An 18,984-nucleotide genomic window follows, 5' to 3' on the forward strand; every position below is an offset into this window, starting at 1 on the left:
AGAGGTTTTTTTATAGGAGCTTCCCTTCTGCCACTCTCATCTTGGAAACAAGTGGAAATTCATTTGCAAAATTATATTGAAAATAAATGAGAAAAATGTGTTTACTTTATAGTCAACACTTCTGGAATAGAACTAGTTTTAAATGATGTAATGAAGAAATAGCTCTTGTAATTAAATGTTGATTAATATGCTGTGAGCTGTGAATCCAGGATTGGAAATAGGAGATCCAACTAAGGAATGAAAAGGAGGAAGTTCTCTGGGTGCCTTGCCCTCAAATCTTAGAGATATTTTGTAAACCGGAGAATTGAGATTTAGGTTATTTTGTGTTAATTTCTCCTCTTTTATTTGCTACCACTTATCAAATTATGTTTTAACAGTCTAAATATGCTTTGAACTGTTAAAAAAAGAAAATTCAACTGAGTAAACTTAAAGATCTAATTGGCTTTATTCAAAGATTCGTGAATTCAGCATCCCATCTAACAAGAGTGCTCTCAGGAGCTATACCAAATGGAAGGCTTTTATAGGCAGAAGGAGGGTGGGACAAAGAAGTTAAAAGACTAGATTATTTCACACAAGGTCACTTTCCGTTAGGGGAAGGTATGGGGTCTCAGGCAGATTACCTCACTAGTGCTGATCAGGAAATTCCAGACTGATTGGTTTAAAATTCCACTCCTGTGGGTGCTGAAACTGCAATTAGGTTAGGTATTGAGTCCTGGTGGGGTTTAGCATAAGGGACCCTACTTTGGGGCCTGTTGCTTCTTTTTAAAAATTCCCCCCTTGATCAAATTCTCAGCCTGAGAGATGTGACCAAAATGTAAGGCATTAGTGCCACTCTCAGCCACCACTCTATAGTTCTTGCAGCTTTCGTTGACCCTGTTTTTTGCTGAATCTTGTGTGGTATTCACAGGTTGCATTTCAGGCTCACATTTTTTGTCGGTCACTCCCTTTATTTCTTTTTCCATGTTCCAGCTTTAGGGAGATCATTCACATGGAGATCATTTGCTTGGTAGTTAGCAGCTGTGAACATGCATTTAAAGCTCTTAATAGAATACAATGCACCAGAGAGACTGTCGTGATTATTATAGGCAAGATCATTCCCAATGTCTAGAGTGTACTTTGGAGCCATGGCCCCCAAGACCCAAACCAATCAAAATCAAGTAAGTCAAAGAAAGACCCCTTGATGGAGTCACCTTTTAAAGCCAAACAGCTTGTTCAGTGATCTTGTGTAACTGAGTATCAACTTCCCCAGAAATGTGAATCCAGATGCAGCAGGTGGTGGTGGAACAGATTATCCAAAAGGATAATCAAGGGCTATCCTGCTATCAAGAACAACTTTGGGGACTTCCCTGGTGGTCCAGTGGGTAAGACTCCATGCTCCCAATGCAGGGGGCCAGGGTTCGATCCCTGGTCAGAGAACTAGATCCCACATGTTTGCTGCAACTAAGAAGTCTGCATGCCACAACTAAGACCCAGTGCAGCCAAAAATAAATAAATAAATAATAAATAAACAAATAAATATTTTTTTTAAAAAAAGAACAACTTTGGCCAGATTGTCTAAGGGTCTGTCTTGCACAGCTATTGCTTTTTTAGCAGACTGCAATATTTTCAAGAGTTAAGGAGAGTTTCCTGATTATAGCCTCATTTGTATTCACTCCTAACTAGGGAAGTAGATCCCTGCCAAAAGAAGTAAATCCTGAATCATGAATGCCTCCTGGTAAGTCCTTTCAAACCTGATAATGTAAATTCAGGGAAGTTGACCAATGAGGTCTCAGTTTGTTTGTAGACAGTTAGGGGCACAGTTAGATAACCTAACTAAGAGGCGTTGCCTGGTTATGTGCCAGCCTTCTAGGTGTTCACAGGCCCAAGGAGAATGATAATCACCACAGAAAAGGATAAATCCTATGGGGGTACAAACCACTTCCGCTAAGGTGGTACTGTTAATGGACTCATTTGCAGGGAGTGCTACATTTTTCTGTTCAACCCAAGGGTCAGTTAGGTTTTTTCCTAGCCTGAAATAAAAAGTTGTTCTAAATTCCAGAGGTCACCCCCCGCCCCCTTAGCAATGGCCTGGGAGATATGGGTGATGTCATTATCTTTCCAGGCCAATGCCATTGTAAAGGAAAGGAGAGAGGGTTTCATGTTTAGTTAAAATGTGAAATCTTGATCTGGCATCTTGAGTGGAAGCAGTCTAGATCAATGTCAGGTACTTCTTTTCTTAGTCAATTTGATTTGAAGGTCTCCAGCATTTATACAGGAGCAGATGGCAGGAGGAGCCTTTTTCAGCTTTGAGATGTATATCCAAAGTTCAAATCCTTGAGGTTTGGCTGCCATTTGGGTAGTGAAGAAGGCCTGGTACAGTCCCCTTCTAGAGAAATTCGAGGGCAGTCTTTGCTCTTAGGGATGCCAAATTAGAAGGGTGGAAGAAAATTGAAAATGTTACTTTGGAGAGTTGTAGTCAGATATTTGAGGAAACTAGAAGAATTCAGTTTTTTTCAGATATCTTGTCAGGTTTCAGCTGGGAAAACAGTAAATATTTCTGGCAGTATTGAACAATCCCTTGGTTTTAGGAGGTATTCCCAAAGAAGGTGCAGAAGATACTACCTTCCCAAGATCTTAGAGCTACTCCCAAAGATGGCCAAAAGAAAGAAAGACTTAGATAATGACAAAAAAGAAGGCGACAGTTGTCATTGGGAGAGAAGGGATCAATAACCACTGTGTCTGGTTTTGGAAAGGAGGGGATAACATGATATTTTATTTTCCTTTCTCAATTGGGACCACAGGCTGAGATCCAAGGAGAGCTGACTCTGGGAAGAATTCTCATCCTTAGCCCACTTTTGTCAGTTTTCCCAGGATTCCATCTGCAGGCTCCAGTATTAACCAGAATTTGGCAAGGTCTTCCATTAATTTTATTTTCAGTTTTCCCTTTGATGATTACGGAAATAACATAGCAATTTACCAGAAAAATCCCTCAGAGTCCCAGACAACTTTGGGAAGTTCTCAAATGAGGGCCCTCCTTTGAAAGTAGATATAAGGGTGTTTGTCAGGTCATTAACTTGAAATTAGAACACTCCCTAACACCATACACAAAAATAAACTCAAAATGGATTAAAGACCTAAATCTAAGGCCAGACACTATCAAACTCTTAGAGGAAAACATAGGCAGAACACTCTATGACATAAATCACAGCAAGATCCTTTTTGACCCAGCTCCTAGAGAAATGGAAATAAAAACAAAAATAAACAAATGGGACCTAATGAAACTTAAAAGCTTTTGCACAGCAAAGGAAACCATAAACAAGACCAAAAGACAACCCTCAGGATGGGAGAAAATATTTGCAAATGAAGCAACTGACAAATTTGGCAGACTTTTGAGTGTGGTCGTGTAGCCTTTTCAGAATGGAAAAATAATTCAGACAGAGGCTCACTAGATTGAGTACTCAAAGTAGTATAGAGGGGAGAGTAGGAGTTACGTCAATCCTACAGTCTTTTGTTTTAGGTACCTCATATATCTTTAATATTTCACTAGTCTTTTACAGCAAATCTTTTAATGAAGCTGTTTTTGGAATTTTAAAGTCTTTTGGAGGCTTCTGCATACCAATTAAAATAGGTATCCCATTCTGTTTGTTTGATATGGAAACTCTTACTTTTTTTTTTTAACATCTTTATTGGAGTATAATTGCTTTACAGTGTTGTGTTAGTCTCTGCTGTATAACAAAATGAATCAGCTATATGCATACGTATATCCCCATATCCCCTCCCTTTTGCATCTCCCTCCCACCCTCCTTATCCCACCCCTCTAGGTGGTCTCAAAGCACCAAGCTGATCTCCCTGTGCCATGCAGCTGCTTCCCGCTAGCTATCTATTTTACATTTGGTAGTGTATATATGTCAGTGCTACTCTCTCACTTCATCCCAGCTTCCCCTTCCCCTTCCCCGTGTCCTCAAGTCCATTCTCTACATTTGTGTCTTTATTCCTGTCCTGCCCCTAGGTTTATCAGAACCATTTCTTTTTAGATTCCATATATATGTGGAACTCTTACTTTTAAGTGCACTTTTTAAATGATCTTATCTAATTGGAATATTCTTCACAGTGCCCATTGTAATTCTAGATTGTAATTCCCCTGAGAGTTAGCAGCAGTTTGGTAGGACCTCAGCCATAGACAGAGTTTAACCCGCATTTTTGTCCAGCCATATCTAGCTGCAAGTGGGGTGCAACCCACATCTCTGTCCAGCCATATTTTGGGACCCCCAACTTGATGGTTACCAAGTCAAATTTTTGGGAGACAAAATTCTAGGTTGTCTTTAGTAAGATTTTGCCAATTTTGTAGGTACTTATAGCTTTGGGACTACAGTTTTCAGACATAAAATAAGTAGGTATGCCAGAAGGTAGCACATTCAACTTGAAACCATGCCCCACAGGGTTAACAGAAGCTGGTGTCTTAACAGAAATCCCCAAGTGTGTCTTATAGAACAGCAGATAAGGGAACAGCTTGTTAAAAACTCCTCTGCTTGTAACCTGCCTTTACTGATTAAGCTTGCTTGCTTGCTTTTTTTTTTTTCTTTCTTTAATTGCATACCCTCCAAGCTTCACATAGCTTAGATAATATATTACAAGACTTTTTAACCATTAGATAACACCTCTGACCTATGGGTCACTATAATAATGGGGGCTTAAGTTGTTTTCTAGGAATTTGGAGTCAGCTCCTGTCCAGTTCAAGCTGGCTAAAGTTGGTTGGGACCACTGATCCTAAAACTGGGTCTGCACAGGTATCTGATGAATGACCTTTTGATGTCAGAGGGCTGAAAAGTCCACCCTCAAATCAGGCTAAGCATGTCCATTTTTGAGTATGTGTCCCATGAAGAAGCATGTAACGCAGATACACCTGCCCAGAATGCTTGTTACCTCACATTTTCCCTACCTCCAATCTCCTTTCCCCACACCTAAAACCACCTTGCTTCTTTATCCCATCAATATCTCAAGCCCCTTGCCTTCAGGGAGGTGGATCTGAGACTTGTTCTCCTATCTTTTCTCTTGGCTGCCTTTTGAATAAACTCTTTCTCTGCTACAAACCTTGGCATCTCAGCATTTGGCTTGCTACAAGTCGGGCAAGTAAGCCTGGTTTGGTAACACATTCTGGGTATAGATGATGCCATTTCTTTTAACTAGGCCTTTGAGTTTTGTGGAGCCAAACTATACCTAAGAGAAACATGCCTGTCGTTGGAAATTGTGGGGTGTTTCACAGTGTAACTTGTTGCACAGAAATTTCCTTGAGGCTGGTGGGAGACTTAGCATCAAAGCAACCTATTCCATAACCAACTTATCCTATCATGGAAGTCTTCTTGAGGTGGCAAGTACTGTAACAGTTTTTAAATGTTCAACCCATACCCACCAATTTTTTAGGTTTTCTGGCTTCCAAGATCCCCATTAGCAGTAGCTTTTACTGGACCCAGTCCAGTTTTTAAAACAACTCAGTATGATCCCAGCTGGTAACCAACAACAATTCTCATGGATCTTTGGACTGGGGAAAAGGATTAAACTAGCAAAGGAGCCCCATACTGAGAGCCCCCAACCCCCCACAAGGGCTGTGAGCCTGCAAGTCGAGGCCACCACTGCCCAAAGCCCACGCAGGCTGAGGTCAAGCACAGAAACCCTTGGACTCCAAAACTCACATAATTTCCAAAATCCTGCTGTTACCTCAAAATTCTCAACAAAATGCACCATGACTCCATTTTGGGCCTGTTGTTTCTTTTTAACGGGGCTATAACATAACTGCTTGAGCCAGAGTTTAATGGGGACCAGGAGTATCCCCTGGAAGCCAGCATATGGATAGCAGGTATAATTAGAGAGGGCTCCTAAGAGGAAGATGACTTTGGAGGTGTGGGTCACCCAAAACTTGAAGGCCAAATTGTTTAGGGGCCCCTTCCCAACAGATGATCTCCTGCAAGAGCCAATCTTGAATATTATTATTTCAATTTTATTTTATTTTTATTACAAACGGTAGCTTATCCTTTAAGAAGTATACCCAAGCCCCCCCAATTCTTCTGAAAATATTTAATTTGAGAAAATTAAATCAAGTACTTAAATAATGACATTTTAATAAGATCTAGCACCAATTAAAAATATGAGTTATTAAGAGAAGAGTGGAATTATTGAATAGCCAAAGTCCATCCACCCTGACATTCTGATAGGCTCAATCATTCATCCATTCTTGCACTGAACAGTTACTGAGTGACTATTAAGTGCTAGGTATTATAGACAGTGAGTGAGTGGAATACTGTTGTTATCTATGTACGTTTTCAATAATTTCAGAATGTGTTTGGATAAGCAAGGCCTAAGCGTCTGGGGCACAAATACTTTAAGGCATATGAATGAGGCTACTGGCTTAGGGCCTTATCTACACTCTGCATCCTTGGAAACCTCACTTGAGAGGTCAGAATGTGGCTAATACCATCCCCATTCTTCTACTACACCATTTTGTCTGAAGATTAGACACCTTAATCACTACTATGAAGTCCCACAATTTAAATACCAGGCAATTACAGCATATGGTGTTTTGACCCTGACGAACCTTGTAAATACCCGAAATATACAGAAGATTTATCTTCATGGCAGGCCTGCGTCTAATATTTATGGGACCAGAGGTAAGAGTACGAAATGGAAGTCAGTGTACCTTGTGCAACTATTTGAATACTGTGCAAAACTTTCAGTGTTGGAACCACAAATTGGAACACTAAAACAAGGAAAATCTCTGCTAGACACTACTTTCTTATGCAAAAAAAAAAATACTTTGTTACGCAAGAATTTATTGCACTCAAGCTGAGAGGAAGTCTTCATAAGTTAACTAATTTGTCTTCTCTCTTATCTAAGCACTTCTGCTGCTCAGATTCTGCCTGAACTCCAAAGCAGTCTATTTCTGATATGGACAGCTATAGCAGCCACAAATTTTCACTGCATTTGGGGTTCCACCTTTTGTTTTGAAGATATAGGCAAGAGATAAATGTTTCCTAGGAGCCTGAATAGTGTTGGTCAGGGGAGAGGGTATTGATAATTATGCGTCAAGTGTTCAGCATCTGTAGCAGAGGCACTCATGAGTTTTTTAATAAATTAATGTGTGTATTTGTGATCTGTAAGGTCCTTTAAAGCATGGGGTGCAGGATAGGGGCCTCTCCTGCCCAGGTCTAACTGCAGTAGTGCTTAGTGATGCTGGGAATTTAATGCCAAGCTCATCGGCCGGGTGATCTAGATGGCTGTATCTTTCTTAGAATTTCTTCAGCATCAAGAAAGATAGTGCTGGGGCTTCCCTGGTGGCGCAGTGGTTAAGAATCAGCCTGCCAATGCAGGGGACACGGGTTCGAGCTCTGGTCGGGGAAGATCCCACATGCTGCTGAGCAACTAAGCCCGTGCGCCACAACTACTGAGCCCACGTGCCACAACTACTGAAGCCAGCGCGCCTAGAGCCCGTGCTCTGCAACAAGAGAAGCCACCACTAGAAGTCTGCGCACCGCAAGGAAGAGTAGCCCCCGCTCACCACAACTAGAGAAAGCCCACACGCAGCAACGAAGACCCAACGCAGCCAAAAATAAATTGAAAAAAAAAAAACCAAAAGACAATGCTAGACTAATGGCTTAGACAATTGTAGCAAATTTCTAAGTTTGACTTTCCCAAAAACTAGTGTAAATGATAGCATTATGAAGACTTTTTAAAGAAAGGAAAAAGCAGACATATACCAAAAAGAGGGTAATACTGTGAACCACCTTTCCATTGCCTAGCTCCTAGAATGACCAGCTCATGGTCAATCTTGTTTCATTTTTACCCCTACCCATTCCTCCTCCCTCAATGACTCATTTTAAAGCAAATCCTAGATGTCGTATTATTACAGCCTATATATTCCTAAAAGATATTCTTAAAAAGATATAATCACAATACCATTATCCAATGATTCCTATTAAACACTTTACGGCTTCATCCATGTGAAAGGCACTGTCTGGTTTTAACTTTTGAGGATGGAAATAATCTGCCATGAAGAAACAGTGGTATAGTGTTCACCATGTTTGAAGTCACAAGACCCGAGGAGGTGTGATGTGCATGGACAGTTAAAGCTACACTAAATCTATTTGTCGGGCTTGGCTTCAAGAACTGCATATTTTGGACCTAATTGATCTGGTTTAATTTTTGCCCCTTAACCTCTGGAAAGTAAGGCGTGGGAAGGGGATTTAGTGTCTCTGTTATGCCGAGGCGTGTTTGAACTTGTTTCTTTTTCCAAAATGTACAAGTTGCTAGGAGAACCATGGCTTTATATGAACAAGTCCTGCAAGAGACTTTAAAAAAAAAAAAAAAAGACAAAACTGGCTGAGTTAGGGAAATTCGTTGGTTTCGGGTCACGTTCCTGCTGTCGGCAGTCCCGGCTGGTTTGCTCCGGGCGTGCTAGAGGTCAGCGGCCTCGGCCGAGGACTTGGTGCCTGGGTCTCGCGCAGCTCCCGGGGCTCTCAGGCGACAGGGCGTTTCCTCCTTTTCCGGCCTCGTTAAGTTTTGTTTTGGTTCTTAATTCCCTATCAAGAAAAGGCACCCTGTTGACCATTTCTCAGCGTCTTCTCCTGTTGGCTAGAGGCCAAGTTTCCCCCATTCCAGCTTGCACCGACTTGGGAACCTTCGAGATACTCGAAAGCTCAGGAAGCGAGTCTTGCGAGGAGGAAGAGAGAGGGCAGCCTGGCTGTGGGTTCCACTGTTCCTGGCCGGCCCCTCTCTTCGCTCCGTCCCTGAGCCAGTACCCATCGCACACGCGAAGGGTGCGAACAGTCTCCCGGGTGACTGCTCCGGTACCGGGTTCTCCACCGTTCCCAAGAAAATGCTCTTTCTCGGACGTGCCCGCGCTGGGGCGGGAGGGAGCGGATTAAGACCCAGCAATGAGGCGCGGGGCGCATGCGCAACCCAGCCTAGGCGTTTGAGTGTTCGCTCCGCAGCAGCGGCCGCTAGGTGGCGCATGCGTCCTGGAGGGTGCGGGCCGGCCTCCGGGAAGAAGGCGGCGGCGGCGGCGGCGGCGGCGGCGGCGGCGGCGGCGGCGGCGGCGGCGGCGGCGGCGGCGGCGGCGGCGGTAGCCGCGGCGGCGAAAGGCGGGGGCGCCGTGGGGGCCGGGCCAGTGTTTACGGAGCGGCGGGAGGGCGCGGACGCGGAACCCAGCGCGGCGGCGGCACGATGGTCATGGCGCATTTCGTTGAGAATTTTTGGGTAAGAGAAGGATGTTGGACATTGTGTGGGTTTCGGAGTCCGAGGGTTTCTGCGCCTGACCTCGGCCTGCGTGCGCTTCGGGCGGCGGCGGCGGCTCCGCGGGCAGGGCCGGCGTCCTCCGACCGCCGCCTGCTGCGTCCCGCCTGGATGAAACCCGTCGGGCGATTTGCTGGCTTGCCGCCCTTGCGGGGGGCGGGGGCTGTCAGCGCTGCCCCTCAGCCCGCGGTGGGGACGCCGAGGGGCCGCCCGCCGCCCGAGCTGGGACAAAGCGCCGGATGGGGCGGGAGACGGCACCCGGCCCCGCCGGAGACTCCGGGCGCCCGGCGCGCTCCGCGGCTCGGACGCGGACGACGGGCCCGCGGCGCGGCCGCCCCCAGCTGCGCGCTGCCGGCGAGTGCGGGCTGGAGCCGGGCGGAGGGGCTCCCCTCATTCCCGCTCCGCAGGCCCCCATCTTAGCCCTTTGGCCCCCCACCATTTCCCCACGAATTCCCGTGCGGGCTTGGGCTGGATCAGCACTTCCTCTCGGCCTCGCAGCTCGGCTCGTTGGTCTGCGCCCAGGACTTTGCCTCTGGGCCTGTTCACAAAGCGTATAAAAGTTGAATTTAATGGAACTGGATTCCTTGGGCTTAAATGCGCCGATACGTCTCCCTGTTCCCCGTACTCCTTCCCCTTCCTCATTCTTTCCATACCCTCCTTTTAACTCAGTATTAGCGTTAGGTGGTTTTCTGAGAATGAGTTCCCAGTCTCCCTGTGGAGTGTTTTTCTGCAGTTATTGTTTGCTGTAATGGGAAGCACAGTTCAGCCATGTACAGGAAAGTAATATGTGTACTCAGGTATCTCAGGAATCCCATTTTATGGCTTGACAGTTGCGAGTGCCACAATTCCATTTTAGTTAAGACGTAGAGATATTTAAAGTGGTACTCTTTCAGTGAATAAGGTATGTCTTAAGTTCTTAATTTCTGAGTGTTTCAAGCATGGTCTTGCTTAGTAATGAAACCAGTTCATAATTATTTGTCTTGAATGTTCCTTGTTTTCCACAATTGACATAAATACTAGACGTTAGGGTGTTTTTTTTTTCTTTTTTAAACAGATTTATTGAGGTACAATTCACCTGCCGAATAATACACCCATTTAAGTTAACAATTCAAGGATTTTTCGTATGTTCATAGAATTGTGCAAATGTCACCACGCTCTTAGAACAATTTCATCATCTCAGGAAGAATACCAGTGTTCATTAGCAGTCACTCTACATTTCCTTTTTGCCTCAGTCCTAGGCAACTAATGTATAGATTTCTGCCTATGTAGATTTGTCTGTTCTGGACATAATCATATAGATGGGTTCATACATGTGGTCCTTTGTGACTGGCTTCTTTCACTTAGCATGTTTCCAAGGTTCATCCAGGGTGTAGCATGCAGTACTTAATTCCACTTTATGGCCAAATAGTGTTCCATTGCATTGTGTGGGTGTGTGTGTGTGTCTCTCTCTATATCTGTCTATCTATCTCACATTGTATTTATCCATACATCAGTGGTAGACATTTGGTTGGTTGTGCATTTTGGCTATTATGAATAATGCTATGAACATTTCTGTACAAGTTTTTATGTGGCTATATGTCTTAATTTCTTCTGGGAATGGAATTGCTGGGTCATATGGTAACTCTCTGTTGAACGTTTTGAGGAACGGCCAAACATTTTCCAAAGTGGTTGCACCATATTACAATCCCACTGGCAATGTCTGAGGTTTCCAGTTTTTCCATGTGCTGGACAACACTTGTTGTTATCTTTTTTATTGTAGCAGTTGGGTGTGAAGTAATATCTCGTTGTGGTTTTGATTTACAATACATGATTTTGTAAGTATTTTCTCCCATTCTGTGGGTTGTCTTTTTCACTCTTTTGATGGTGTTCTTTGAAGCACAGAAGTTTTTAATTTTGATGAAGTCCAATTTGTCTAATTTTTCTGTTACCACGTATGCTTTTGTTGTCATATCTAAGAAGTCTTTCCTAACCCAGGATCACAAAGGTTTATTTCTATGTTATTTCTATGGATTTTGTATGTAGTTTTCGTTCTTACATTTAGGCTTATGATCCATTTGAAGTTAATTTTTGTGTACGGTGCTGGAAGAGGTACAGCTTCATTTTTTGCATGTGGGTCTAGTTGTCCCAGCACTATTTGTTGAAAAGGCTCTTCTTTTTCCATTGGATAGTCTTGGCACTCTTTTCAAAAATTAGTTGACGATAGACGTATGAGTTTATTTCTGGATTTTCATTGGTATCCCATCATCTATCCTTATGCTAATACCACACTGTTTTGATTACTGTAGCTTTGTAGTAAGTTTGGAATGGGGAGGTGCAAGTGCTCCAACTTTGTTCTTCTTTTTCAAGATTATTTTGGCTCTCCTGGGTCCCTTGATTTTCTATATGAATTTTAGATTTAGCCTATTGATTTTAGACTTCAGGTTTTACAATGGCAATTTGTAAAACTTCTATAAGGATTACTTAAAATTTGGTGTTGTTAGAATGTTTTGTATTTTTTTTTAATTAATTAATTTATGGCTGCGTTGGGTCTTAGTTGCTGCACACGGGCTTTCTCTAGTTGCAGTGAGTGGGGGCTACTCTTTGTTGCAGTGTGCAGGCTCTAGGCTTCAGTAGTTGCGGCACGTGGGCTCCGTAATTGTGGCTCGCAGGCTCTAGAGTGCAGGCTCAGTAGTTGTGGCACACGGGCTTAGTTGCTCCGCGGCATGTGAGATCTTCCAGGACCAGGGCTTGAACCCGTGTTGCCTGCATTGGCAGGTGGATTCTTAACCACTGCACCACCAGGGAAGTCCTGTTTTGTATTTTTGGATGCATGAATGTGTTTTTGAAGTTTGCTAACTTAATTCAAAATTGCACATTAACATTTTAAGGTTATCTTTGTTTTGTGTTCATTGAGTTTTGAACATAGCCTTTTTTGACGTTTTGGCTATTTTATGAATAATGCTTTATGAACATTTTTTGCAGGTTTTTGTGTGCCCCTTGTTTTCCCTCTTAGTAGAGGCATGGAAATAAATTTGGTTATCTGAAATCTAGAGAGAATCCCAAGTCTAGTTTGTGTTTTAGTGTTTGCCTTCACTTCCAATATTGAGTACAAATAGTTAAAATATACTGACTTTTATTTTACTTCCTGGTTGGGGGTGAAAGCTCTAAATTGGACCTTAAAAAGCTCCAAAGGAGGGCTAAATGAATTAGGAAACTCTGGAAACTAAATAACTTCTCAGAATTTGTTAGATGTCTCTTTTTTTTTTTTTTTTTTAGATGTCTCTTTAAGACAACTTAAAATTTTACCTATTTCTGAATCATTTATAAAAAATTTCTTAAAATAGAGAATTTGTAATATTAATTTCACTTTTCTCCCCTAATGTCAAAACAAAATAAAACTTGTCAAAGTGAGTTAATGGGAACCTTTAAAGTTTTAGGTTTCTAACCAAACAAGCTGTTAATTGTTTTTTTCCCTACGTATAAAAAGACAGATCTTTTTGTTGTGGCATTTTGTTAGAGGAAAATTTGAATCATTCAAACTCTCTTCAAGTTCTTTTGAAAGCAGCACATGCTGCCTGTTTCTTTGTAGTTTTTCTTAAAGTAAAACTATATGCTGCATTACAAATTCCTTTACCTAATACTATACTTTGAAGAAAAAAAATATCCCGAACTTCCTACACAGCAGGTGTTTTGTTGCTGATAAGTCAGTTTTTGCCACAAATTAGTGTCAAAAAGATAATCAAGTTGAAAATGTTTTTCTTTCTATTAAAATTGGACAGCAAAAAAAAATGTCGATAACAGAAATCCACACTGTTACCTTTAATATATAAAAAACAGTTAGTCCTTCAAAAGATTATTTAACTTCAAAAAGGTATTGACAAATATTGCACTGAAGAAGTTTCTCCATCTGCTGCTTCTTTCTCAAAGAGTCAAGTACTAGTTTATAATACTCTTGAATATATATGTCAGCCTTACAGTATAGTGATTAAAATGGCTTTATATATTTTTATATAAGTCCAAATTATTTAATTCAAGAGTTAAAAAGTTTTTTTTAAGGAATGGATTTCATAGCGATAATTACTTAAGGGGAAAAAACAAGTGAGCACAGCATACCTGATTTAAATACCTTATAAACTTCATTTTACATAGTAATCCCAATCTATATAAGATATAAAGTATTCCCCCAAAGACACCAAGTATTCTTTAGCATACATCACATTGTAATGAAGTGACATTTTTAGTTAGGTGACTTTTTCCAAAGATCTCCATTCAGCACATCAAGAATGAATGAATAACAATTACCTTAGGTATTTTTGTTCTGAAGTTTTTCCTTATTTCTTTTTTCTTTTTAAATTTCTTTTTCTGATTAACCAGTACAGAAGCCTCATACCATTTATCTATTGATTTCACTGGTATTGTCATGCTTTACTTTTAAATAAAGTAACCTCTTGGTATCCTTGGGAGATTGGTTCCAGGACCAATACCAAAATCTACATGATGCCCAAGTCCCTTATATAAGAGGCATAATACTGTATATCCAAAATTTGATCTGTCATTACATGGATAAACTGGGAGGATTAAAATGTTTTTAAAAATCTGGAGTTGCTATTAATAGGACTTTGGAATGCAAAACATTATTATATTTTTGCTTGGTTATTTAGTTGAAATTTAGTATCCTACATGAGAGACTAACAGCCCCCCCCCCCCACACACAAATATTCTTTGGGGTTTTTTATCCATATAAAAATTTTAAAATACACATCTTTAGAAAATTAGTTGAGGCGACCATAGAAACTCAGAATATAGACTTTTTATTACTTGAAATTTCCAAATATTGTAGTTTGGGGTACCTGCTTAGGATCTGATCCCATCAGATGATATACTAGAATTTTTAAAGTGTGTAGGTTTGTATGTTTACATATATAGAGTAATTAACCAATTTGCAAAATTTACATGGTTTAGTATTTAAAAGGTACAAAAGGGAATGTAGTATAAAATCTTCCTTTTATCCACCCACCAAGATCTCTCAAAAGGTAATCACTGTTACCAATTTCTTATGTAGCTTTCCAGAACTAACCTCTGTATATACAAGCAAATAACATACATGTTAAAATGTGTTACTGTATAACTGTTAGCCAGTTAGCCATGCCCAAACTATTTTCAACTGCAACAAACTATGAAAATTCAAACTACAGATTCATCTAACTTGGTTCAAATAGACTTGACAGGTAGATATTATAAAACTATAGTATTTTATTTAATTTATTTTTATTATTTTAAAATTTTATTTTTGGCTGCGTTGGGTCTTCGTTGCTGTGCGCGGGCTTTCTCTAGTTGTGGCGAGCGGGGGCTACTCTTCGTTGCGGTGCGCGGGCTTCTCATTGTGGCGGCTTCTCTTGTTGCAGAGCACGGGCTCTAGGCGCGTGGGCTCGTGGGCTCAGTAGTTGTGGCACTCGGGCTCAGTAGTTGTGGCTCGCGGGCTCTAGAGCGCAGGCTCAGTAGTTGTGGCGCACGGGCTTAGTTGCTCAGTGGCATGTGGGATCTTCCCAGACCAGGGCTCGAACCTGTGTCCCCTGCATTGACAGGTGGATTCTTAACCACTGCGCCATCAGGGAAGCCCAAAATTATAGTATTTTTTTTTTTTTTTTTTTTTTTTTTTTTTTTTAAATTTTAACCTGTGAGCCTTTTTTTTTTTTTTTTAATACTTTATTTATTTATTTATTTATTTATTTATGGCTGTGTTGGGTCTCTTAGTTTTCGTGTGAGGGCTTTCTCTAGTTGCGGCAAGTGGGGGCCACTCTTCATCGCGGTGCGGAGGCCGCTCTTCATCGCGGTGCGCGGGCCTTTCACTATCGCGGCCCCTCCCGTTGCGGGGCACAGGCTCCAGACGCGCAGGCTCAGCAGTTGTGGCTCACGGGCCCAGTTGCTCCGTGGCATGTGGGATCCTCCCAGACCAGGGCTCGAACCCGTGTCCCCTGCATTAGCAGGCAGACTCTCAACCACTGCGCCACCAGGGAAGCCCCCAAAATTATAGTATTTTAGATGGAACTAAATATTATTGTCAGGCCGTTAGGTGTTTTTTGGTGGGGGGGCGGTGGAAGGGTGTTTTTGTTTGTTTGTTTTTGCCTTAATCATTGAAATTAAGAAATTGATGCTGATTTAGTGTGCATAAGTTTAATTTAGGGGAAGGATTTTAGAGGATTGATATGGAGTGATAAAAATTTGCTGTCTGGGTTCTTTTCCAGCCCTACAGACTAAATCCTAAAGGTTCTAATCCTTTCAGAACTACTTAAATTATTTTGGCAAAGGCATGGGAGAAGAGTATGCTTTGTGTCATCCTGCACTTTTGATTACCATAAGCCCTTTGGAAATACATATTTTATACACACACACACACATATTTTGGAAGTAATTTTTTGAGTCATGGGATATCCTGAGATTATCCATCCTGATTTTATAATTCTCAAACAATTAACAGAAGCACCCTAAGAAGTTTGTATACAAATACAATGGCATGGAGACATACGGAAAAAGGAATAAAGGCTTGGCTTTCAATTTATCTAGTGTGGAAGAATGAAAAGATATTTGAATTGGAAGAATTTTAGTAGGAATCTGGTTCAGAGAGATAAGCAAAAATTGGTCAGATGTTAGGGAAAACAAAAGCAAAACAGTAATGGAGACCTGTAATTACAGTTGACCCTTGAACAATGTGAGGGTTAGGGGTGCCGACCCCTGTGCAGTTGAAGATCAGAGTATAACTTATAGTTATTATAGTTGGCCCTTCCTATCCATGGTTCCCCCATAACCGCGATTCCACATCCGCGGATTCAAGTAGTACTGTAGTATTTACTGTTGAAAAAAATCCACGTGTAAGTGGACCTGCGCAGTTCAAACCTATGTTGCTCAAGGGTCAGCTGTCTATCTGTTGATAAAGAGACTAGAGAATGTTGCTGGAATGGCCAGAGGCAGAGAGGATTAAATTGGGAAGTGATTAGTGAACTGTGTGATGAAGTTGAGGTACACAATTCCCTCATTTCCGTCATGCCCATGCTCCTTAGTGGAATTGCAGGAGTAAAATTATGGAAGATATGACAAGCATGTTTGCTTGACTTTAGGGAAAAGATAGGAAGGTACAATGTAAGTAAAGCAAATTGGTGGTGCTGGGACCTTAAATAAGAAGTGTTAGTTTTTAGTTGGTTGAAATAACAGCCAGTGAAGATGTTTTTCTTTTTTATTTATAACTTTTTAATGTGATAGTTAAAACACATAAGAAAATAAAAATTATCTAAAGCCTTTCACTCTGTCCTCTAAGATTTTCTTTGGAAATGTAAAATTCAAAACAGGTTCTACTATATGGTTCTGTATCTTGGTAATTTCAAATGATATTAACATCAAAGCATTTTTCTCATGTGATTAAGGATTCTTTGAAAATATTTTCAGTATAGGTTTCATGGAATGGATAAGATGTAATTTTTTTATAGCATTCCCCTTTTGGACATTTAGGTTACTTACAGTTTTGTTTTTTCCATTTATGAATTATGAGGACTGGAGATTTAAGTATTAATGTGAACAGAATGTCAGATTAAGAAGGTAGCCTTGTGTGTCTTTCCAAGCATAGATTGAAAAGTTTTTGAGAAAGCTGAAATTGTTGTTTTATTTTATTTTTCATTTTGAAAGTAATGAAAACTACATTTATTTACAGAATATTACAGAAAATTTGCAAGATAAAAGAAAACATTAGCTCAAAACTATTTGCTTCTGCTATTTTTGTTGTGTCTATATGGTATCTTTTTAGATGGCTTGAAGGGTTTAACTAATTGGAAGAGCTGAGTTGTAATTTAAAAGATTAGGGAGGAGTATTTGAGGGGTGAGAAAATGATTTTTTTAAGTAATAAGATTTGTTTCCTTCACTCAGTGGACAGATGTGTTTGAGTAACTTTTGTTCTGACTGCTGAGCAATGTTCATTCTACGTTTTAATCACTGTATTCTGCTTTAGCAATATCTTGACAAGAGCTCTGAAGAATAGTTTTAGTGATCTTGTGTGAAAATTTTAATACATAAATAGAACATTGATTAGAAGAGATTATAACTTGTGGTTGAATGTCCTGTTTGCCTATAGAAAAACTGTGTGCATGTATTTTATTCTTTCTTCCTAGCAGTTTTCAAGGCAGAAACAGACCTGGAGGGCTGTCATTGCATATTTGTTGAATTCCTATCAAAAATGTCTAGAAGATTCTTCACTAGAGGGGCCATTCTTCAAAGCAAAAAAATATCTCCAGAATTAGTTAAATGTTTCATCATGTTTTTCAGAGAAGGCAGGATAAAATGAGATTATATCAGGCACACATTAATGGTATATTTTACAGTGACTTGTCCAAGGTTACCTAATAAATGTCAGTAAGAGCTAGAGTAAAAGGAAAATGTAGAGAGGTAGGAAATGATGATATTTATTTATTTATTTTTGAGGCAGCTTAGAGTTGAGAGGAAGCTTAGGCATGTTATTGCTGTTCACATGATAGTACCTCCTGACCCTTCTTTTCTCCTTCCAAAAAAAATTTTTTTTGATTAAAAAGGAAACGAGGTAAAATCAATGTTTTAATGAATAGCCCGGTTATACAGTGTACACACTTAATCTTTTGCCTATTTTTCTAGTTCTCGGACTTATCAAAAGTGAAGAATATCCATGTTTTTAATTTTAGTGCTGGATTTACTGTTGCCCTTAAAAGTTCTTTGAAGGAGAAGTTTCAAAGCCTTAATTAAAATCTATGGGATTTATAGTTTTGCGCTTTTACACTATTACTTTCCGTGGCTCTCTAAAACCCAGATATGTTAACAGTTCCATTTTCATTAAAATAGGAATTTCATAGCATTGTTAATAGAGGAGTGCATTTTTTTCTTCAAGTGGAAATATTTTGTGTTTTGATTGCATTTTATGTCTATTAAAATTTTTTTAAAGTATAAAGTTATAAGATCAACCAGAAAAAGATGTTTTGAGTTACCAAAATAGATTTGATGACTTAAACTTTTTAACTTGAAATTTCAAGGATATCTCACTCGTAGACTCTATATTAGACCAGAAGAAAATCGGTACATTATTAGTGACTTGGTGACCTTACTTATAACTTAGTTATCTTTTCAGTTAAATTTCACTTTAATTGATAATTTAGATGCAAAACAATATGCATAACATGATCTCATTTTCATATTAAGCAGTAACATATTTCTGTATATATGCGAAAAGGAATCTGGACTGATACACATCAAACTGGTAATTGCAGTCATCTTACTTCAGTTAGAGTATTTAGGGGACACAATAGGTACTAAGTTTGTGTTCTCTTAAAGGACCTGTGTGATTCTGGATTTCCATCTTTAAAGGATAATAAAACTTTTTTTTTTCCACTTCATGTTAGGAATTATTAAAAAGATTTTTACACCTGTTTATATTGGATTATAACAAGATTTTATTTAGCTCAAGTCACATTCGGGAAACTTTCTATGGAAATGCTACCTCTTCACAAAGTGCATTGCGATTGGCAGAGACAAGATCCTATCTTGGTGTAAACCTTCATTGTAATTGTCCTTGGGTCAGCAATGGTGTTAGTAGCTGTTTTTGTCAGTTAATACTGAAAATTTCCCTGCTAGAATTTATTGATTAAAAAAGATAAAATATTATTTATTTAACTTTTTTGACAACTTTATTGAAATATATTTTGTGAACCATACAGTTCATGTTTTAAAGTGTA

At 40.1% G+C, this 18,984-nt stretch overlaps 1 protein-coding gene across 1 annotated transcript in view; it reads left to right on the forward strand.

Annotated features, from left to right (window-relative positions):
• Window positions 1–9,098: 9,098 nt before the first annotated feature.
• FCHO2 (FCH and mu domain containing endocytic adaptor 2) overlaps window positions 9,099–18,984 on the forward strand; it is a gene marked incomplete at its 5' end in the record, with an annotated part of 112,926 nt that continues 103,040 nt past the window's right edge. Inside the window, 2 exon segments of the mRNA XM_059919076.1 lie at window positions 9,099–9,131; window positions 9,133–9,225. Of these exon segments, the coding sequence (XP_059775059.1) occupies window positions 9,099–9,131; window positions 9,133–9,225 (126 nt within the window).

This window comes from Balaenoptera ricei, chromosome 3 (assembly GCF_028023285.1).
Source record: "Balaenoptera ricei isolate mBalRic1 chromosome 3, mBalRic1.hap2, whole genome shotgun sequence".
Lineage (NCBI taxonomy): Eukaryota > Metazoa > Chordata > Mammalia > Artiodactyla > Balaenopteridae > Balaenoptera > Balaenoptera ricei.